A 23,331-nucleotide genomic window follows, 5' to 3' on the forward strand; every position below is an offset into this window, starting at 1 on the left:
TTTTAATTGTAATCGGTTTGAGTAATTGCGTGTTACTTGTTTGTATTCATTATATTATATAACCGGTTTGAATTATTTCGTGTTATTTATTTTTATTCATTATAATACTATTATAGAACCGATCTATTTTAATTATAACTGGTTTGAGTTATTTTATGTTATTTATATTTAATTATAACCGGTTCTATAACATAATAGAACCGGTTATATTTTTAGTTATATCTGAGACATTTAATTTTGGTGACTTTTCCAGTGACTTTGCCAGCGATGGTGACTATTCCAGTGACAGTGATTTTTTCGGTGACTTTTCCAGTGCCAGTAACTTTGCCGACGATTTTTCCAATACTAGTGATTTTTTCGGCAAAACTTATTATTATTTTACAAATATAAAATTTCTATTTTTTTCACAAAAATATGGCATAAAAAAAACTCATATAAATATATAAAAATAAATAAAAATAATCATAACCTTATAGTATTATTTATTTATGTCAATAAAAAAAGTAAACTATACACTCAATTCCTTAAAATTCACCTATATTTTTTCTAAAATCTCTAGCGGACCGAAAGTCCGAAACCCTTTCCTCCAAGCCCAAGCCCAAGCCCAAGCCCAAGCCCAAGCGGTGAAATAGAGATTTAACAAGCTCAATAATAATTTCTGAATCGAGTCGAGTTATATCGTATAGTCATCGCCCGTCTCTTTCTCCGTCTCATCATCGCTTATCGCCTCAGGTAAGAAAAACACTAATTTCGATCTCGCCTCCATTAATTTTGGATTTGTTGATTTAAGTTTTTGTGTTGTTTTTCTTGTTTTTTCTGGTATTAAAATTTCAATTCTTACTTTCGAAAATTGAATCCAAATCCAAAACTCAATTTCTTTCTTAAAATTGAAAAGCTTTCCGTTCATCCCGGTGAATATCTATGCCCTTGCACTTAAACGAAGAAGATCATCTCTTTATTATAATATCAAAATAGATAATCTTTTATGATTTTGATCTTGCATCTGTTTCAATTTGTGCATTCTATGAATTTTCCACCTTTGAGTTGCCCTTGAAACCTGAATGGATTTGAAACGAAGAACAATAATACGAAAACCCTCTGAATGTACGATTAAATGACACCAAATTGTATTATTGCGTCCGTGTTTATGATATGGTCTCCATAGGAGTTCTCTGTCTCTCTCGTCGGGTATTTATTTATTTATTTTTGTGTGTGTTGGCGGACTTTAGTTTTTGAAAAAAATTCTCTTTTTCTTTTCTCTTTATAAAAGCAGGAAAGAAAATAGGCAAATGGAAGTCAGTTATGGGCTGTTTGGTATCATGTTTGCTTACTGAGGATTGGGAATTTAAAGCCCAACCCATATTTGGTATTACATTTTAGCCTTATTTTTTTAGCTGGGGATTCATTTTACTATGGGTTCAACATTGAGGTAATATCCACCTCTTGATAACACAAGAGTTTCATTTCTCAGGAAAGCTCACCCCACAGGAAGAACAACCAAGCCTAGCCGCCTCTGCTCTTCATCTCCTTCCTTCCATCCACCAATTCTTGCTAAATCAGGTATTTCTCTCTCTCTCTCTCTCTCTCTCTCTCTCTCTCTCTCTCTCTCTCTCTCTCTCTCTCTCATTTTCTGGTTGGAGACGAGGGTTTTGGGAAGTGAAAGATTCTAGATGAGATGCTTTTGTTGATTGTTTCATTGAATTGAGATGGTATAATTGTTTATTGAATTGAATCTGAGATTTGTTTTGTGGAATATATTTGTGTTTGTGTGAATTTCATTAATTGAATTGTTATGCTTAGATTTAACGATCATTTTGTAGATGGTGACCTATAAACCCTTCAATCTCAGTTATTTAAAAATCTACTTTTATTTTATTTTAGTTTACAGTTAAACATATAAAGCTGAGATTATGTTCATTCTGCTCTGTTTCTCTAAAATGAAAAAAAGCTTTTGCTCTCTTTTATGTTCTTTGTTTGTTTGGTTTGTATTTGGATTCAGTTCTTGCTCGAGTTGAAATTACAGCCTAACCTTCAAGCAGAGCAGGGGTTGGGGGCAATGATATGTTTCATTGATATTTATGGTGATTTCAAGTTTTGAGCCAAGACATAATACATGGTTTTTACTTTGATTTTGTTTTCTACATTGTAAAATACAATTGATTTACCGTAGTACTATCATCAGTGCTCAGTTTTCATACTCATACGTGAAATGATATCTTGATAAATGAGGGTCTCTTCTATTTTGTGTATTTTTTTTACTACAATATCTTTCCAGCACTATTCAGTGTAAGCCACTAATGATGGCAATTTCCTTGTTTAAAGGATACCTTAATTTTATCTCGGGTTTGGGGTTTCCGCCAAATTTGGAGGTCAGTTATTTTTATGTCCTCAATGATGGACTAATTTAATGTTGGATGTTAAGCTAACATACATACTGGAAGATAATTTCTGGCTAAGGTATAGTGTTTAAAGTTAAGCATTTTGTGCCTTACTCATGCTTTATTTGCTTATCTTGAATGTGGTCAATTTGGAGTGGGGCTAAATCGGTTCCTTTTTGTATACATATTGCAGTTGTATATAAGTTCGAATTTCTTCTGTTTCTGAATATAACAGATATAATGGATCATTGTATGATTCACTGTAGGCTTTTCATCTTCTTCCTCTTCCTTTGTTTGCTACAGCTCCCAGTTTCCTCTACATCTTCGTGCTTCCTATATTATCCATTCCCATAGAGGTTCATTCTCTCTCTCTCTCTCTCTACACCCAATTTATGGTCACCTTCAATAGCTTATTGCTTTTGTTTGTTTTTTTTTTTTTGAAAGAAGAAGCAAGAAACGAGATGAAGTATTTGTTATTGTTATTTTGTATTTCCCTATTTTTGTGATAAATTTTTATTTGAGGACTAAAATGTAAGATTATTTTTAAAAATAAATTAAAATAAGGATTAGAATGTAAAAAAAAATCTAACACCAAATTGGTGTAGATTCAAAATCCAACACCATTAATGGTGTAGAATTTGATGTACACCAATTTTATACACAATTTGGTGTACCATTAGAGTGAAATAGTGTAAAGATTCTACACCAATTTGGTAAAATAGTGTACCATTAGAGATGCTCTAACAGTAAAAATATAAAAAAGACAAAAAAAAAAAAAATAGAAAATTTTTGTAAGATTGTAAACAAAATAAAAAATTCATCAAAAAAATATTATTTAATTATGCCATTAAAAAAAGTAAACCTTTAATTTTTTAGATGTAATTTTTAAGGTAAATACCATTTTGGATATTTTATTTTGTAAAATTTACCAATTAGACCCTCTGTTTTGTTAAATAATAAAATGGACCTTGTATTTTCTAAAATTGTATAAATAGGACCTTAAACTGATTTTTTGTCAAAATAAAACTTAATAATAATTTGATCTAGAGATGTTATGACAAAACTGGTTATATTTTACGTATTTGTTCGTGTTAAAAATTGTCTTAAAATTAGTTATATAAAAAAAATTAAATTATTGAAAATTGAGCTCAAGGTCCTATTTTTACCATTTTAAAAAATAAAGGGTCTATTTTGTTATTTAACAAAACAGAGGGCCTAATTGATAACTTTTGCTAAACATAGGGTTTAAAATGGTATTTACCCTAATTTCTATTATATTTTTTAATTTTCCTCCCCTCACTTAAAGTGGACTGAAAGAGAAGAGAAGAGAAAAGTGGGGTGTTTGGCAGAAGGGAAAATCTGATAGAAAATAATGTGGATGGTTTACGTTTGCGAAGACGAAAAGAAGGAGCTTGATCTCTCTCTCTTTCTTAATTTTCCTCTCTGTTCTTCTTTAAACACTCTACTTTCTCACATTATACGAATTGTATTATTCAAAAATAATTATGTCAACAACATCATATAGTTCTGGTTCTAATTTAATTTTTTTATATAGCATTAAAATTGTTTAAGATATATCATACAAATTAGAGTTTAAAATATGTTTTTTGACCCACGTATAATACAATCCAATATCACAATATGTTATTTAAATGTGTTATTTCAAAATGTCCTAAAAGGTATTCATTTACATTGTTTGCATCTATGATTCGTGAAGAAGAAATGTGGGTGCCTTGTCAGTTTGCAGTTATCATCTTCTTGACAATTGAATTTTGAAAGGACTAAACCGCCAACTTTCAGGTGCTTGATTTGATGAATCCCCTGTTTCACCTCCGAAGATTGAACAATCTTCCCCACCTAAAACCCACCATTTTCTCTGGCCGTAGTCTCCTCCAAATCCAAGCTCAGCTCACCACCACTGGCCTCATCTACTCTAACCCTTCTTGTCTTCTTTCACTCCTTAATCTTACCCTTTCATGCCCTGAAACTCTTCACTATGCCACTGCCATTTTCAGCCACATCCAACAGTCAAATGCGCCAACCTGGCCTCTTATGGTCCGCAGGCTCGCTTTAGACACCGACCCTTTTCGGATTTTCTCTTTGTTCAATACTATGCAAAGGCTGAGACGAAATGACCCACTTGGTGATCCTTATGTATATGCTTCATTGGTTAAAGCCTGTAATAAGTTGTCGGCTATCCGAGAAGGGAAATCGATTCATTGTTATGTTGTTAGACTCGGTTTAGATTATAATTTGAATATCTTGAATAGTTTAATCAATTTCTATTCGTGTTCGAGGAACTTGATGGGCCTTGCATGTGTTCTGTTTGATAGAATTCCTGAGAAGACTATTGTTACTGTTAATGGTATGATTTCTGGGTTCGTGAAGAATGAGTCATTTGATGCTGGTTTGAATTTGTTTAAACGAATTCTGGTGTGTCTTTTCGGTTTGGAATTGAAGCCCAATTATGTTACTTTAGTAATATTGATTTCTGGTTGTTTTGAGTTTCGAAGACTTGATGTTGGAAAAACACTTCATTCTTACTGTCATAAAACGAGTCTGGATTCGGTAACAGAGGCATGTAATGCACTCATTGATTTGTATTCCAAGTTTAAGTGTATGATTGAGGCATCACGTTTGTTTGAAGCAATGGTTGATAAAGATTTGGTTTCATGGAATACTATGATTTCTGGTTATGCTTCGGTTGGTGAATACATGAGAGCTTTCATTTTGTTTAGCGAAATGAGATCAAATAATATTGCATTTGATAGGGTATCCTTGATTAGTTTGATTTTGGCTTCTGGTTACGGTAAAGAAATTGATTTGGTCAAAATGGTTCATGGCTATATAATAGCTAGTGGAATAGAGATCACTGCGCCTGTTGGAACTACTTTGATTAACATGTACTCAAAATGTGGATCAGTAGAGTTTGCTAGAAATGTGTTTTTCCAATTACAAGACAAAAATATTGCTTCTTGGAATGCTCTGGTTCATGCATATGTTGAATGTCATCATGATCATGAAGCGTTAGAAGTCTTCAGTCAGATCAAATTGAGAAAGCTAAAACCAGATGAAGTAACCATGCTAGGAGTAATCTTAGCTTGCCGAAACTCTGGTGAATTGTATCATGGCATTGACATTCATTCGTACATTGAATCGAGTTCTCATCTCAATCAGAGCATCATATTACAAAATGCTCTTATAGATATGTATGCAAAGTGCGGAAACATGGGCCGAGCTAAGTTGGTATTCGATGAGATGCCCAGGAAAGATGTTATATCATGGACTTCAGTTATAGTAGGCTATGCAATCAATGGTCAGGGAGAGGAAGCTTGTGATGCTTTTAGGAGAATGGAGACTGAGAACGTAAAACCAAACTCTGTCACTTTTCTTGGTGTTCTCTCTGCTTGCAATCATGCTGGCCTAGTTGAGGAAGGCCAAAACTTCTTTCATTCTATGTGCATGTCTTACCATATTCAGCCAAACATTGAGCACTGTGGATGCATTATTGATATGCTTGCACGATCTGGGAGGCTAGAAGAGGCAGTAAAATTTGTAAGGAATTTGCCCGTCGGGCCAAACGCAGTTATTAGGAGGATGTTAATCAATGCTTGTAAAGTTCATCGTGATTTTGATATAGGATTGAGTTTGATCAGAGGGCTAAAGACTTTTTCACACAGTCCTGAAAATCATGTCATCTCTTCCAATTTGTTAGCTGAAGCAGGAATGTGGGATGATGTCCTTGATGAAAGAAGCTTGATGGTGAAACAAAAAGTTCTAAAGGTTGCTGGTAAAAGCTTAATTTCTGAATTAACATAATAAAATTCTGGTAGAACCTCAGCGATGAAAGTTATTGTGGCTTTCCCAGTTTCCCTTATGTGAATCAGCAATAGCAATAATAGGGAAAGCTTGCTCAATAACAATGAGTCAGAACTGAAGATGCTCTGGACAAAATAAAAAAAATGAATCAAAATGTCACTTCAAGCATGTCTAAGAGAAAAATCAATGAAAGATGTAATGAATGTTGGAGGATGCTTGATAAGCTATTCTTGTCTCAATGATCATTCTAGTAATATTTAAGGCAAATTCTAAGTGGTCAACAGATGATATAGAACTAGTTTAATGAATGTTGTTTATACATTATGACTGATATGAGTAGCTTTCTTATCTGGTTTTAAATAATGTCATGTTGCACCCTTCCAGTTATCTCTAAGCACAATCCATGGGCAAGGGTCTTATTTGGCTGTCTGCTTTTACCAGGTTTCTTAATGGGGCCAGGATCCATGAATATTGGTTGAACTTTAAGAGTTGGATTTGGTCTAATACGATTAGAGTCTCTTTCATCTGGTGGCCTCAGTATTCCCTTATCTGATTGTACTTCCTCATCTTCATCTTTATTTACAAGAACCTGCAAGATAACTATAGGTTATAGCATGGGTAGAGAAACAAATTTTCTCTAATGATCAATATTATGCATGTATACCAAACAGCCCATTAGTGTGCTTAATTTAGCTTACGGATTGAGAAATACCTGTTTCGGGTAGAAACCTTATGCCCAGATTGGTTTGTGGAGTTTTTACTTTATATTATTTATTCTACAAAGTTTGTGGAATTCACTTGCTAAAGTCTATATTCTGTTAGGTAGCTCAATTGGGCAGGCGTAGACATGTAATTTGTTCCCACACAAGATTTGATATTCAAGTTTTTCCTTAGCACCTACATAGCACAGCAATTGATAGAACTGTAGCTTTGATCTCAGAATATGTATGCATACATACATACATAAGTTATAACCGGTTTTCAGTGATATACATATTATGTATATATGTTATTACAAATACCATCTTATTGTTTAGTAATATTATAATGAGTAAACTATTAATAGTAAATATTGTAGGGCTAGGCGGGAACCTAGTTTAATATTTTATGTGATAATGGCCATCTTTACTAGAAAAACAAGGCAGAAGTTTTCTTTTGCTCATACGTTCATGTTGATACTTACATCAGTGTGAGAAGAGTCTTGTGAATCCTTATTTATGGTAAAATTGGCAAGAAGATTATTCAATTTTTTTTTTTACTTTTTGTAAATCCTTTTCTATTAATATCCTTTGTATGTATAGGTTAAAAAAAATGTGTTCTTTGTATGTAGCCTATGTGGCTGGCACTCAACACCTCATTCTCATTGTACATAGCAATTTGATTGTGTTTGTTCTTCTTACTAAAAGTTTCATTGGTTGGTGTAGATGCTCTATCAAAGCTTATCATTAGTTTATTTTTCCGATTCAATAATAATATCCCCAAATTGAGTTAACGACATTGCTTTCTCAGGTGTAATGCATTACTCTTTTGAGAAAATTTTCATTTTTATCATCAGGATCGGTGAAAATGAGATGTTTTGTTCCTGTTTTGCTTAGGTTTTCCAAACACATGTATAATTCTCAGTTGGTGATAATATTTGTCTTTGTTTTAGTGTTGCAGCTTACAAAGAGAAAAATTAATGTGCCTTTTATGTATGAAGCTTACCATCTTCTTTTTTTGTGCCTTTAGAACCTTGACGAAGCTGAAGATTTGATAGGGAAAGGGTCAAGTTTTTCTGGGCTTTAGAGTTTATTAGTGATTATAGTACAGATTTTGAAATGGGTTCTGCTTCTTTACTTCCCAAACATGTTGCCTCTGTGGTAAAGTACCAAAGGGATCCACTGAAAGCACTTGAAATGTTCAACTCAGTGAAAAGGGAAGATGGGTTTAAGCATACTTTTCTTACTTACAAATGTATGATTGATAAGCTTGGCTTTCACGGGGAGTTTGAAGCTATGGAACGGTTACTCTTGGAGATGAGGATGAACGTGGATAATGGTTTACTCGAAGGAGTGTATATTGGAGCCATGAGAAACTATGGAAGAATAGGTAAGGTTCAAGAAGCTGTTAATATTTTCGAGAGGATGGATTTTTATAATTGTGAACCTTCAGTGCAGTCTTATAACGCAGTCATGAATTTACTCATTGAGGCTGGATATTTTAATCAAGCCCACAAAGTGTATATGAGGATGAAAGATAAAGGAATCGAACCAGATGTATATACTTATACAATTAGGATCAAGTCTTTCTGTAGGACTAATAGGCCTCATGCTGCATTGAGGCTTCTCAATAACATGCCTTCCCAGGGTTGTGAGTTTAATGCAGTTGCATATTGTACGGTCATCAGTGGATTTTATGAACAAGACTATCGTGCTGAGGCTTATGAATTATTTGTGAACATGCTTTCTCAAGGTTTCTGTCCAAATATTACAACATTCAATAAGCTTATACATACACTTGCTAAGAAAGGAGATGTTCGAGAGAGTGAAAAACTTTTCAACAAGGTTTATAAGAGGGGGGTATCTCCAAATTTGTTTACATTCAACATTTTCATTCAAGGACTTTGCAAAAAAGGTTTGCTTAGTGAAATTTGTCAGATTGTTAGATGGAGTAAAGAGGGAAGGCCTAACTCCTGATGTTGTTACATATAATACATTGATCTGTGGTTTGTGTAAAAAGTCTGAGGTTGACAAAGCTGAGTGCTATCTTCATACAATGGTAAATGATGGGCTTGAACCTGATGGATTTACCTACAACACTATCATTGATGGATATTGCAAACAGGGTAAGATCCAAAATGCGGATAATCTTCTGAAAGATGCAACTTATAAGGGCTTTGTGCCTGATGAGTTCACATACTGCTCATTAATCAATGGTTTGTGGCAGGAGGGTGACATAGACCGTGCCATGGATGTATTTGCTGAGGCTTTGGGAAAGGGCTTAAAGCCAAGTATTGTTCTGTATAATACTGTGATCAGAGGGTTGTCTCAGCACGGGCTTATTTTGCAAGCCTTGCAGCTGATGAATGATATGTCAGAAAATGGCTGTAACCCTGATACATGGACTTTTAATTTAGTTATAAATGGGTTGTGCAAGATGGGGTGTGTTTCTGATGCAAGTAAACTTATGAATGATGCTATTTCTAAAGGTTGCCTTCCTGATGTTTTTACCTTTAATACATTGATTGATGGTTACTGTAAACAGTTGAATTTGAATGATGCCATTGAGGGAGTAAGTAGCATGTGGAGTCATGGTGTTACACCTGATGTGATAACATATAACACTCTACTGAATGGTCTTTGTAAGGCTGCAAGGAACGAAGATGTGATGGAAACGTTTAGAGCAATGTTGGAGAAAGAATGTACCCCTAACATCGTTACGTACAACATACTTGTAGAAAGCCTTTGCAAAGCTCGGAAAATAAGTGAAGCAATGGACTTGCTTGATGAAATTCAAGATAAGGGATTAGCCCCAGATATTGTTTACTTTGGTACATTGATTAATGGTCTCTGCGATAATAGGGATTTGGATGGAGCATACAAACTATTTAGAAGAGCTGAACAAGAATTTAAGGTTTCTCATTCAACTTCATCGTATAATATTATGATCAATGCTTTCTGTGAAAAACTGAAGGTTGGCATGGCACAAAAGCTATTTAGTGAAATGGGTGAAAAAGGCACTAATCCTGACAGTTACACTTACCGAGTCATGATTAATGGATTCTTGAGAGTAGGTAATACTGACTCTGGTTATGATTTCCTTATTGAAAAGATTGAGAAGGGATTTCTTCCGCTTTTGACAACATTTGGAAGGGTGTTGAATAGTCTTTGTGTGAAACATAGAATTCTTGAGGCTGTTGGCATCATCCGCCTTATGGTGCGTAAAGGAATTGTTCCGGAGGTTGTGGATACAATCTTTGAGGCTGATAAAAGGGAGATAGCAGCGCCAAAAATTCTTGTGGAAGATTTGCTGAAGAAGAATCATATAACTTATTCTGTTTATGAAACTCTATATGACGGAATTAGAGATAAAAAGATACTGAAGAAAAGGCTTCCAATTAGGTCTTCTCATGCTATTAGTTGAAGCTTTAATTTTTAACTAGTGAATAACCTTTTATATCTTTATATATTAAAAGTGACTATCTAACATGGTTTAACGATTTTTTTTAACGTTATATTTTTTTTAGAAAAAAAATAGACGAATCATTAACGTGAAACGTTAACCATCCGTTTATTTCTACGTTTTATACCAGTTACTTCACTCAATCCCAGTCCCATTCGCATACCAATTGTAGAAATTCTGGTTCTTCTCTATATTTTCAATTGCAGAGTTTCACTCTCAATCCCAATCCCAAAAAGGAAACCCAAATCCCAATTTTAATGAGAAACAACCATTTGTCTTCATCGTCCCTCCTTCCAACAGTAATGGTCAGTGCGATAAAAATCACAACAAAACTCAGCAATGAAAATTACGATCAAGTTCGACTCCTGCAAAACCCTCTTCTTCCCAAATGGACAATGACCACGGCTTGGAGACCGCTAGAGATGGCGAGTTTGGCGGTAGCGATAACAACGACCACCACCATCCGCATCAACAAATAGAGGAGCATAATTAAACTCCCAATCAGATGCATGGGAAGATCAAAACAAGCTGTTGATGAAAATGGTAATTAGAAGCTTTTAATGACTTTGTTATATAAATATAATCAAAATATTTGGGTTTCATTTTAATTAGGTCGTTGTTTTTGTTTTTATTTGTGACATTAATTTTGGAATTAAATGTTGTTGATGAAAATGGTAATTAGAAGCTCTTAATGACTTTGTTATATACATATATGTGTATATATTTCATTACCGTATATTGGTATTAAATATTAATGATTGGATTTTTTTTCCTATTTTGTATAGGCCCCAGAAATATGGATGAGACAAGACAGTGATAATGTTCACAAATGCATTGCTCGACCCAAGAATCAAATAAGTATGTATAATCAATGTATAATCAAGCACAAGAGAAACTCATTAAAACAATTCAAACTCTAATGTTTTTGGAATGTGAATTCAATTAAGTGATAGGTTCTAAAACGAATGGTTATCTTCTTGTTCATGGCAACAGTGGACTAAATTAAATGAGAGCTGGGGTAAGATTTTTTTTTTGTTTTTTTTTTCTCAAAAATTGCTTCTTATTTATTGAAATTTCTGAGTGACTTTTTTTGAGTTAACCAACTTTTGCCATAAATGAGTTGCAAATTTGTGATATCGTTGTTGTTGCAAAGATTATGAATGCTATTTTTGTTCTTCCTTCTCTTGATTTTGAGTCATTTTGGACTGATCCAAGGTTTGATTCTCAGCTTTTTTGGCTTTTGAGATATTAAGGGTAAATAATTTTATTTTCAAAATATATTGATTCACATTTCTAATTTCAGTGAATTTAAGGACATATTTCACTGGAGACACTTTATGGAAGTTCCGAAAGATGATATAGCAATAGTTGAATATTTGCCTTCCCACTATGCATCCATGAAGCCCTTACTTAAGGCTCCTGTTTCCTGGTCTAACGTATGGAAATTATGGGACACTATTTAAGCTAAACAACATAATATTTTAATTGAATTTTATCTAAGATGTTTTTAAAAAATGCAGCCTAGCTATTATAGGAACGAAATGATTCCATTGCTTAAGCATTACAGAGTGGTAAATTTCACTCATACTGATTCCCCCCTTGCTAACAATGGCCTTGAAATAAAGAGTTTTAAGCATTAACGAATTCCAGTCGACTTTTGGTGTTTTTCCTAATTATTCTGTAAAGGGGATTTGGGTTTTGTAGTTTTTAAATTGTTCCCCAATACAAAGATATTAAAAAAGACATTTTAAGTATCCATGGTCTAGGAAATCACAAAGAGGAGTGGTGAAGAGTATGGTGAGTAGGCTATCAATCACTGTCGTTGTTCACTATCGTTTTCTTGATTAATTTCACAAGCAATCAAATATAGCTTCGATTTCAAGTATTATGTGTATATATAGGGGTGTTCATCCACTCCAATCTGTACTATTTTGCTCATAGTGCATCCGATCCGCACTAAGTGCGGATTTTATTTTTTGGATCCAATCTAATCCGCACAATAATTCAAATCCAATTCAATTCAATCCGCAAAAATTTTGCGGATTGGATCGGTTACTTTAGATTTGTTACTTTTTATTATTAAATTATTTAATATTTATGAAAAATATTTTTTTTTTTCACATAACTAGCAACAAAATAAAACAAATTATAGTCATTTTATGTCTCCAACAATACATTAAAATAAATAAAATAATAAATAAAAAATTTAAAGGAAGAAAAAATAATTATGTATAAAAAATATTTAATTTTATTTGAAATTATATGTTAAAAAAATATAAAAATAGAATATACATTTGATCATTTAAGTTTTGCAATATAATGGTATTATATGTATTAGACTTTTAAATTACTATTTTCTTTACATTAATATGTTATTTGTATATGTATTTTTTTTTAAATTTTTTTTATAAATACGTGTGGATTGGATTGGTTACTTTTACATGTCAATCAACATCCAATCCGCACTTTGCGGATTGGATCGTGCGGATTGGATTGGATTGGATCGTGCGGATTCGATTGGATTGACTATTTTATGAACACCCCTATGTATATAAATTTGTATATTAAAATGGACTTTTTCTTTTTCTCAGACCCAAAACCAATTATATTTTTATTCTCTCACAGATTAGAAGTTCAATTCATCTTTCAAATATATGTATCTCATGTGTATAAAAATGAGTATATAGGTATTGGTTTATTTTTGTGTGTTAATTTATGTTTTTCATTTTTTTTTTTTCTATTTTCAGGTTAAAAACCAAAGCCCAGCTCTGTATAATATTGCTCTCTTATATGTGTATAAATATGTAAATATATTATTTTAATTTTTTTCATTATTTACAAGAGTTTATGAAGGTCTTTCCTCATATCACTCCGATTCATCCCCTCTCTTAGTGGTCTTTGACATCGACAGGTTTGTATTTATTTTCCTGCCCTAATTTTCTTACCGTTGTATCGCAACTTCAACTCTATCTCCGACTCCAGTGGTCTCTGGTGGTTGGCCTAGGCTGAGGAGATTTTTTTTCTTCCAATTATATATATATATGTATATAATATTTGTGTTTATGTATTTATTAAAACTTTTATGTGTTTAATTTTATATTACAAAATTAGATTGTTATTAGGAAAATAAGTTTTTCATTGTTTGGAAATTATATCAATAGGTCTGTAAATTTAAAATTCTATTTTACAGTTTCACATTCAATGTTTTGCTTTGATTTTCATATAAGGGTATTCTAAATTTGAGTCCAATTGTATGGAGATTCAAAACAAACAATGAGTCCAAAGTACAATTAATTCACCATTTAAACTGCTGAAACGATGAAAGATCAAGATAAAATATCACTGTACTTCATTTTATTTTTCATATGGTATTTTATAAAACAAATCGTTCAAATAATCACATCACTTTAATTACAAAAATTTATATAAAAAAAAAAGCAAAACTTCAAATGAAACTAACAATACGTGGCTCGGCACGTAACATCTACCTAGTAGAAATATTATACATCTTTACAGTGTGCTATGCGGAACAGGAAACCAAAAGTTAAAAGTAAAAAGGTTGCAAGTGTAAAAGAGTTTTGGAGCTCCAGCTGTATTGAGAGATAGCTCTTGTTAAGCTCGGTGTACTTGTTCAGCTCTTCAAAATTTATGAGAGTGTAATTCTGCTTCTATGCCATCAAATCCTTATTGAGAAAAATCTATCTGTTAATAAAATTCAACCATAGTTACCCTTATTTTCTTTGGAAAGAAATGAAGAACGGAAAGTGCCTTATTATGATACATACTAAACTTTTTTTTGAGCAGGATTTATATGAGAGTAGCCTTGTATTGTATGACATGAGAAATCAGTTTAGTTGAAACGGATGAGAATGATTCTTTAAGTGATTCAACACAGATTTAATAAAATTATTGGGGAGGAATGAAAGAGCTCAAGGTTTTTTTATTTCTCTCAATCTCTTGTGCAACTATAGAAAAATATAAATGGGACAATGGGTTGGGATGTAACTCCACTTTATTGACATTTTTTGGAAGATGGATAATTATCTTCTAGTTTCTGTTATTTCTTTCTTTACCTTGAAATTTTTCAGTCCGGATTTATATTAAATCTCAGGGCTATAAAAATGAACTCTTGAATATTTATTATAAATTGCATTCATTTCAATCATTCAACATGTGGTGCATTAATTTATCAAACTTGTGGGGTTTATTCTCTACATTATGTACTCTTTCAACAATCAATACCAATCTTGATTATTAATTAAGTTTGGTCGGTAACAATGGCACTAGAGTTTTCAAGAGGCATGTTTCTCTATCTCCGTTTGGTACCTATGTTGGATTTCTAGTCCACCCTCTATGGTGGTGTGGTGGCAATTGGGTCTTGGTTCCCCTTTTCTTTTCTCATCATTCTTCTGTTCAGTGCATTAATTACCATCTTAATATCTTTGATGCTTATTATCCTCAAAAGATCCTCTCAGCTGAAAATTTTCAATGAATTAAATGCATTTTATCTTTCCCACAATTTTTAAAGCCTTATTTGTCAAACCCTAAATTGTATCTAATAATTTACTTTCACCATCAAATCAGTAATCTTAATGAAGATATGCTTCTTCTAATAGAGGAGGTGGCGAGAAGGTATAATGGTGATGATGAAGTCTGGGAGAGTGGGATGTCTAGAGGAGCTACTCAGGAAGCTACTGCCAGGGATAAGCCAAGAGTCTTCCTGAAATGTATGGTATTTTTTATCTATAAAACGCGTTTTCATTTGAGTTTATGCATTTGTGTTGTCTGTTGTTGTTCTTTTTCTCTGTGGAAAATTTTCTTTAGCCTCACTATGAATGCTTTAAGGTCTAGTTCTGCTTCTCCTTTGATTCTAACTCTTGATGAGACCATGGTTTACACCATGGCTGAAGTTCAGGAGGAACCTCCTACTGATATCAGTCTGCTTCTTAAACTATGCATTGTTAAGCATTTTAATCGAGTTTCCCTTTATTAAAACTTTGTCTCCAGTTTGGACCTCTCAGTGTCGTTTTCTAGTTACCATCTCTGAGCACTTTGATGGTCTTTTTCTAATTACGTTTCTCTGTGAGGGGGATAAACGTAGAATCCTTGATGGGCAACCTTGGCATTTTGCCCAAAGTCTCACTATTTTTGCTGCATCAGATAATTCCTTTCCAATCACTCCTGATCAGCTGCATTATGTGCCTTTTTGGGTGCAAGTCTATGGGATCCCTTTTAGATGTAAGTCTTATGATTTGGCCAAACTCATAGCAACTGGGGTAGGGGAATTGATTCAGGTTGATAACACTACTATTAAGGATGGAACTGGGCCTTACCTGAGGGCTAGGTATCTACTAGATGTCAACAAATCCATTAGGAGGGGAATACATATTCGCTTCATAAAGATGGGTAGAGAGTTTACTAAGTGGTTGGATTTTAAATATGAAAGATTACCTGATTTATGTTTTTATTGTGGGAAGCTAGACCATACTAAGAAGTATTGTCATGCATACCTCCAAAAATGTGATGAGTCTCTTGTTCCTCTCCATTGCCCTTATGATAGGTTGCTCTTTGGTAAAGAGAAGTCTTCTTAAAAGCCTTTGCCTTTCCAGTATCCTCATGCTCCTGCTATCACCATAGTTGACCTTGATCTTGTTGATTTTCCTCATGAAGGTCAAGTTATGAACCCTTTCCTCACTCAATCTGTTAGTTTTACACCCTTGCTTAACTCAAATGTAGCTTCACTTTCTAGTTTGAGTGCACCTAAGAACTCACCTAGTGTTATGATTCCCACCCCAATTAACCCAAATTTCTCTGGAAGTCAATCGGTTTGTCTCACCTCCGTTGTCACTAATTCTACTCTTGTCAGTGATAGTCATGCCTCTGTTACTCATGAGATGGTCCATGCTGCATATTCTTTGGCTGCAGCCATTCCAAGTTTAGACCTTGGACAAAATTGTAGTGTTAACCAGGCTGCTGCTGTGGAAGCCCCACGACTTGATTCTCAAGTGAAGGGGAAGGGGCTGGCTTGTGCCTCTGGAGTGAAAAGGCCATGTTTCCAACCCTTTTAAGCTCATGTTGGTGGTTCTCTACGTTCCATGCTCAAGAGAGCTCGAATTGGGGAATCTGATTCTCATGGTGTCTCTCCTGCTGAAGAATTTGAACAGGCGGGTGTTGCGGAGCACACCCGCCCAGAAAAATGAATCTTATGAGTTGGAATGCTTGAGGTTTGAGGAGTCCTCGAGCATTCAATCGGCTCTCCCAGTTGGTCAAGAATCATCGGCCAAATGTTCTTTTTTGATGGAGACAAGGTTGAAGGCTTTTTCTGTGGATAAGTTTAGAAAGGCTTTAGGGTTTATGTTTGTGTTTGAAGTCTCAAGACAATATTTTGGTGGGGGACTTCTTCTTTTGTGGGGGGCTGATGTTAATATTACTATTTTGAACTCTTATTCTAATCATATCGATTGTATAGTGAATTTTAATGATAATATATGGCACTTTACTTGTTTTTATGGTTCCCCTGTTAGTTCTTTTAAGCATGTTACTTGAAAATTATTGTGTGATTTGTATTATACTGCTCCTAATCTTCCCTGGCTGGTCATGGGAGACTTTAATAGTTATTTTGTATAGTTGTGACAAAATTGGGAATAATAACCTTGATAATCCCACTATGACTCTGTTTGCAAATTTTCTAAATAATTTTAGTATGTTCCCTGTCTCTTTCCTAGGCAATAGATACACTTGGTCTAACAAAACTATTTGTGAAAGATTAGATTGGGGTGTTGTGTCTGATTCTTGGTGTGATCTTTATCCTACCCATACTCTTCAGCATTTAGGTTTTTATGGGTCTAATCATCGTGTGCTCAAGTTAAGCTTGGCGCACACTCAACCAAATCGTGTTATACCTGGGGTTAAGCGATTCCGTTTTGAAAATAATTGGCTAGAAGATCTCTCTTTCTACACTGTTGTTAAAACTGCCTGGAACACCTCTTTGGTTTCTTGCTCAACTCAAGGAAATAATAGCTCTCTTGTGCGTTGTTTTGGGGATTTTCTTTGGAAGCAGAGCAGTTGTATTTGCTCTCTTTAATGTTGGCATAGGGATAATAATCTCCTTTTTAAGACCAGAATACAACATCTTACTCATGAAATTGACATGCTTCAAGATAAGATGTTTTTAGATGATGAAGATATGGCTCGTTTATCTCATTTGCAGTCTTTGTTGGATGCTATGCTCTATAAAGAGGAGATTTATTGGAAACAGAGGGCTAGGATTAAATGGCTTAATGCTAGAGATAAAAACACCAAATTTTTTCATAAGCATGCAACCTCTAGATGCAGGGCCAATTATATTAGTTATCTCAAGTCTAATACTGGTGAGGTTGTCAATTCTCATGAGGGCATTGTGGGTTTAATTACTAGTTATTTCTCAACCCTTTTCACCTCCCAGGGTAGTGATGTTGAAGCTACTGCCTCTATTTTTGACTGTTTAGGGTCTGGTCTTGCTGATCATGATATTGAGAGTCTTTCTCAACCTTTTGTTGCTGAGGAGGTTAAGCGGGCTGTTTTCCACCTTTCTGGTGACAAAGTTGTAGGTTTAGATGGTCTTAATGCCTGATTCTATCAAAAAAAACTAGTCTGTTCTGGGTAGTGATTTTACTGCTGATGTCCATGATTGTCTCAATAATGGGGTTGATTTTTCAGAGATTAATTCCACTTTGATTGTTTTAATCCCTAAGAAGGCTCGTGCTAACATGCTTAAAGACTTTAGGCCCATTAGCCTTTGTACTACTTTTTATAAAGTCATTTCAAAAGTTTTGGCAAATAGGCTGAAAAGAGTTTTAGATAGTGTCATTTCTCCTTTTCAGAGCACTTTTGTTTCTGGTCGGGTTGTATATGATAATATCATACTTGCTAATGAGTTAGTCCATACTATCACAAATAGGAAAGTTGGGAAGAGGGGATGGGCTGCTCTTAAGCTTGATATGGCTAAGGCTTTTGACAGGGTTGAATGGGATTTTCTTCGAAATATTATGTTTCATTTTAATTTCCCTGTCCATTTTGTTTCTCTCATTTTTAAATGCCTTTTCACTGCTACCATTTCTTTTTCTGTGAATGGTGCTGTTAGTGATTCCATCAAGCCTACTAGGGGTTTACGTCAAGGGGATCCCCTGTCTCCTTACTTGTTCATTCTTTGTTCTGAAGGCCTCTCAGCAATCCTTAGCAATTACCAAAATCGGGGTCTTCTTAGAGGTCTTTCTATCTCTTTTTTTAAACGTTTCAGTTAGAGGACCGACCTTTTATTACAAAATATTTGGGTTTACCTCAATGTCTGTCTAGGTCCAAATATCCTGCTTTTGTCTTTCGCAAAGACCGAATTTCTGCTATCATTCACTCTTGGCATCATAAGTGGTTTTCTAGAGCTGGTAAGGAAACTCCTATGAAAGCTATTCTCCAAGCCATTCCTACTTATGCCATGTCCTGTTTTAGACTTCCAACCAAACTTTGTAAGGATATTGAGTCTATTCTTTCTAAATTCTGGTGGGGTTCCTCAGGGGATACTTCTATACTTCACTGGAAAAATTGCTGAGCTATTTGTCAATCCAAGTTTGTTGGGGGGTTGGGATTTAGATCTCTTGTCCATTTTAATCAGGCAATGCTTGCCAAGCAGGCCTGGCGGATTTTTATGTGTCCTAACTCTTTGCTTAGTCAAACTCTGAAAGCTAGGTATTTTCCTCATTCTTCAATCCTTGATGCTGCTCCTGGCTTTAATCCATCTTATTCCCAGCGTAGTATTCTTTGGGGGCGTGACTTGATGAAGAAAGGGTTAATTTGGAAAATGGGTGATGGATCGAAGATAAACACGATTGAGGATCACTGGATTCCTGGGCTTCGTTATAAGTTCAACGCTTCTCTCCCTCCTCCTGATTCTACTCTTTCTTATTTCCTATCACCTTCGGTTGATTGGCATCTGAATAAGCTTAATCAACATTTTGATTCCTCAATGATAGCTAATATCCTCAATGTACCAATATCTGGATCATGGGGTTTGGATGGCTTGATTTGGGGACAAGATCCCTCGGGAATTTTGAGTGTTAAGAGTGCTTACCATCTTGCCCTGAAGGATCGTAGTATGGCTTCTCTCTTCTTTTGATAGCAGTAAACGTTTTTGGACTAAAATCTGGTCTTCAAATGTCCCTCCTAAAGTGAAACATTTGATCTGGAGAGTGTTGTCCCAGTCCATTCCTGTTGCTCCCTCCCTGTTTTTCGTCACATTATTCCCTCCCCTATCTGCCTGATTTGCCATCAGGCTACGGAGACAGTGAAACATGCCATCTTGGACTGTAAGTATGCTAGGAAAGCCTGGAAACATTCGGAATTTTTTAGTTTTTATACTTGTCATAAAAATAGCTCCGTGGATATTTATTTTTTGTTACTACTTTTGAGGTTTTTGATACTCATCAGATTGCTATGCTGTTTTGTTTTGTCTGGGCAATTTGGAATTACAGGAATAATGTTTTCCATAATAAAAAAAGATCTATGCCAGAAGATGTATTTCAATCTGCTTGTAATTATTTTAATGAATTTCAGTTGGCTCGTATAAGCACTATAAAGCAGGTTGCTCAAAACCAAGACTCGCAAGACCAACTCCCTGCCTTGACTGTAGGAGCTTGGAAAGTTAGTACTGATTCAGCCATAGATGCGGTCTCTCAAAAAACTAGTTTAGCAGCGGTTGTTACAAATGATCTTGGGATCATCAAAGCGGGATTTATGCACTAGACCTGACATATGCTATGCAGTAGGAATTGTGAGCAGGTATCAGACAAACCCAGGAGAGGAACATTGGACTACAGTTAAGCATATTCTGAAAAATTTGAAAAGTACTAGGCATTATGTGTTAGTTTACAAGGGTGGTGCTTTAAATCCCGTAGGCTGTACCGACTCAGATTTTCAGGCTTGTCTTGATGACAGAAAGTCTACATTTGGGATGGCTTTTACTCTTGGGGGTGGAGCAGTATTTTGGAGAAGCGCTAAGAAAACTGCAATATCAAACTCTACCATGGAAGCCGAGTACATAGCTGCCGCTAAGGCTGCTAAGGAACTTGTTTGGCTAAGAAAGTTCTTCTCAGGAATTGGTGTTGTTCCTGGAATGAAAAAACCACTGGTTTTACTTTGTAACAACACTGGTGTTAGGGCTGCACACAAGTCGGGTTTTCGGATGGTCGGGTTCGGGTTATCGGGCCTCGGGTTTTGGAAATGTGTAACCGAACCCGGTTTTCGGGTGCTCGGGTACATCGGGTATCGGGTCAGGTGTAGTCGGGTTCGGGTCTTATTGGGCTGAGCCTGAATATTTAATTTATGGGCTGAAATAAAATTTTATTTTTAAAAATGTCTTTTTTTTTTATTTTTAACATTGTTTGGGCCTTTTAGATAATATTATTATAATATGATATTATGATTATTTTAATAAAAATTATATAATAATAATTTATTATACAAAATTTAATAAAATGATTTATATATAAAACAAAAGTTATAAAATCATATAATTGTATCCTATCAGATAATCAATGATATGTTCATATTACATAAAAAAAAAAAATAAACAGCCCAGTAACAACTAACAAGTGCCCAGCCCAATCAATCTATTAAGTCACGGTGGTCACCACATCTCGGGTTACGGGTTACAACCCGATCAAAAAATACAATATTTCCCATACCCGAACCCGAAACCCGTGTGGGGTATTTTTGGGTTGAACCCGACCAAACCACACGGGTTTTTAGGTTTTTGGTTTTTTTTTGGCGGCGGGTCGGGGCGGGTGGTCGGGTTTTCGGGTTTGCGAGTCTTAATGTTCAGCCCAAACTGGTGTTATAGCCAATAGTAAAGACCCTCGAAGCCACAAGAGAAGCAAACACATAGAGAGGAAATACCATATCATCAGAAAATATGTGGCAAGAGGGGACGTACTAGTGGAGAAAGTGGACACTGAAGACAACTTAGTTGATCCATTCACCAAAGTTTTGACTGCAACTACATTTGAAAAGCATTGATTGAATTTAGGATTAATTGAAATGTACTGATCGTATTATGTTAGTGCAAGTGGGAGTTTGTTGGACTTTGTGCCCTAAATAAAACTCTATTTCAATGTAATCTTTTCTATTCAATTATCAATAAGGAAACAAATTTAATTTCATTACTTGTTTAATGTGTTATTTGGTGCATGTGATCATTTATTTATTTATTTGATTTATAAATTCATTCAAATCCTTATAACACTGATATTCTTGTTTATTGTGTTGTCAACAGAGTGAAAAATAATCAAGATTGTGTGATTAAATGTATTCCTATGATTTATCAGTACAGACGGTTTAACTGATATGATAATCTACAACGTAGTTTACTTGCACCTTATATAAGTGCTATGTCCTTTCCAAGGCATTGGTTAAAGTAAGCTTGGGTTGGATGTATAGAGTATGCATCAAAAGGGACCGATATTGAGCTTGAACTAGATATGATAAACTTACCGTAATATCTATTCAATTCAATATAACCTAGTTGATCCTAGATCAAATAATCTCAATCCTGAGATGGTTAGGTTCTAGTTCAGTTGCATTATTTGTGTTCTTGAATCTATTAGTTAAAGTCGACCAAATGGTTCTTCTCATGACGTATAGGTTAAGAACATGGTAGTTCAATTGAGTGGGAGCGCTAATCATAGATACGAAATCTATAGCTTCTATCCGGACATAGAAGTGAAACGATAATTTCCTTCGAGCTTGGCTAAATAGAGATAAATGATAGAGCGCTCATTTTAGTGATTATATTAGTTCACTGAAATATCATTTATAGGTTGCTAAGTGTTTTAAAGATAAAATACATTGAAGGGTGTAACGGTTATTTTATCCCTACTCAATGTAAATCATCTATAGAGGATCATTGATTATTGAGATTATAACAATAGATAAACTAATAGCGTATCTATATCGTGGAACATATAGAGTGTTCTATATAACTGAGAGTGCAATTCCAAATTCTATAGTGGTGCAAGGAGGAATTTATAAGTTAGAAAATTTACTTGGTAAATTATAGATCTGCTTATTGGAAGCTCGGTTATATAGGTTCATGGTCCCCATACTAGTTGAGACAAACTGCTTGTAAGACTCAGTTAAATGATTTTAGTTAATCAATTATAATTCTAAAATTAGACTATGTCTAGTTTATGAATATTCACTATGTTATGGCTTGATTGTAAAGAAATAGGATTTTAGGGTTAATTTATTAATTAAGAGACTTTGTGGAGTCTAATTATGAAATATTATAAATGACAATTTTATTTGATAATTAATTTAATTATTAAATAAATAGTTTTGACATTTATAGGATTAAAATTGCAAAAAGTGGTATTTGTGAAAAATAGATAAATGGTTTAGAAAAATGGCAAAAATCTAACTAGTGTTGGGCCCACTAATGGCCGGCCACTAGATCCCTATTTCTGCTCTATTTTTATCATTTTTTTTATTCCAAATAATTCAATCTTAATCCTAAGAGAAGTAGTATAAAAAGAAAAGAAAGTCTCATTATCTAAAAAAAATGCTTCAAAAGGCAATAAACCATGTTTTCTTTCTCTCTAGGTTTATGAGACTTCTTCTTCTTCTTTTCTTCTCTAATCTTCGAAATCCTTAGTGTTCTTCACAAATCAAATTCAAGCCTTTAGTGATTGAGTGTGTGCCCACCCATAGCAAGTTAGTCCTCAATCATAGTGTGTAAGACTGTGAAGAATCCAAACAACACAAGGAGTTTCAGGCTCAGATCTTGGTGATACTCTGTGACAGAAAGGATACAAGGGTTAGAGATTTGAGCGGAAGGAGTCATTTAATTCCGCTGCAACCAATGTAAGGTTTCTCATACCTATTATGTGTTTATTTTCATCGTTTTAGAGATTCATATTTAGGATGTTAAAAACATACTTGTTAGTAA

The 23,331-nt window shown here is 34.4% G+C and overlaps 2 protein-coding genes and 1 pseudogene across 2 annotated transcripts in view; all 3 read left to right on the forward strand.

Moving 5' to 3' along the window:
• Positions 1–674: 674 nt before the first annotated feature.
• LOC133028916 (cytochrome c oxidase subunit 5C-2) overlaps positions 675–23,331 on the forward strand; it is a 40,849-nt gene continuing 18,192 nt past the window's right edge. Inside the window, exon 1 of the mRNA XM_061107691.1 lies at positions 675–732. The gene's annotated coding sequence lies outside the window, so the exon portion shown is untranslated. The remainder of the gene's footprint in view (positions 733–23,331) is intronic.
• On the forward strand, positions 1,303–6,197 carry LOC133029059 (pentatricopeptide repeat-containing protein At1g06140, mitochondrial-like). Its single transcript, XM_061107973.1, has 6 exons — positions 1,303–1,366; positions 1,472–1,560; positions 2,000–2,091; positions 2,276–2,369; positions 2,645–2,734; positions 4,179–6,197. Exons 1-6 carry the CDS (start codon positions 1,303–1,305, stop codon positions 6,195–6,197), a joined length of 2,448 nt encoding a protein of 815 aa, XP_060963956.1.
• LOC133029056 (putative pentatricopeptide repeat-containing protein At1g74580) lies at positions 1,344–10,384 on the forward strand (annotated as a pseudogene).

Source organism: Cannabis sativa, unplaced genomic scaffold (assembly GCF_029168945.1).
Source record: "Cannabis sativa cultivar Pink pepper isolate KNU-18-1 unplaced genomic scaffold, ASM2916894v1 Contig3, whole genome shotgun sequence".
NCBI classification, from domain to species: domain Eukaryota; kingdom Viridiplantae; phylum Streptophyta; class Magnoliopsida; order Rosales; family Cannabaceae; genus Cannabis; species Cannabis sativa.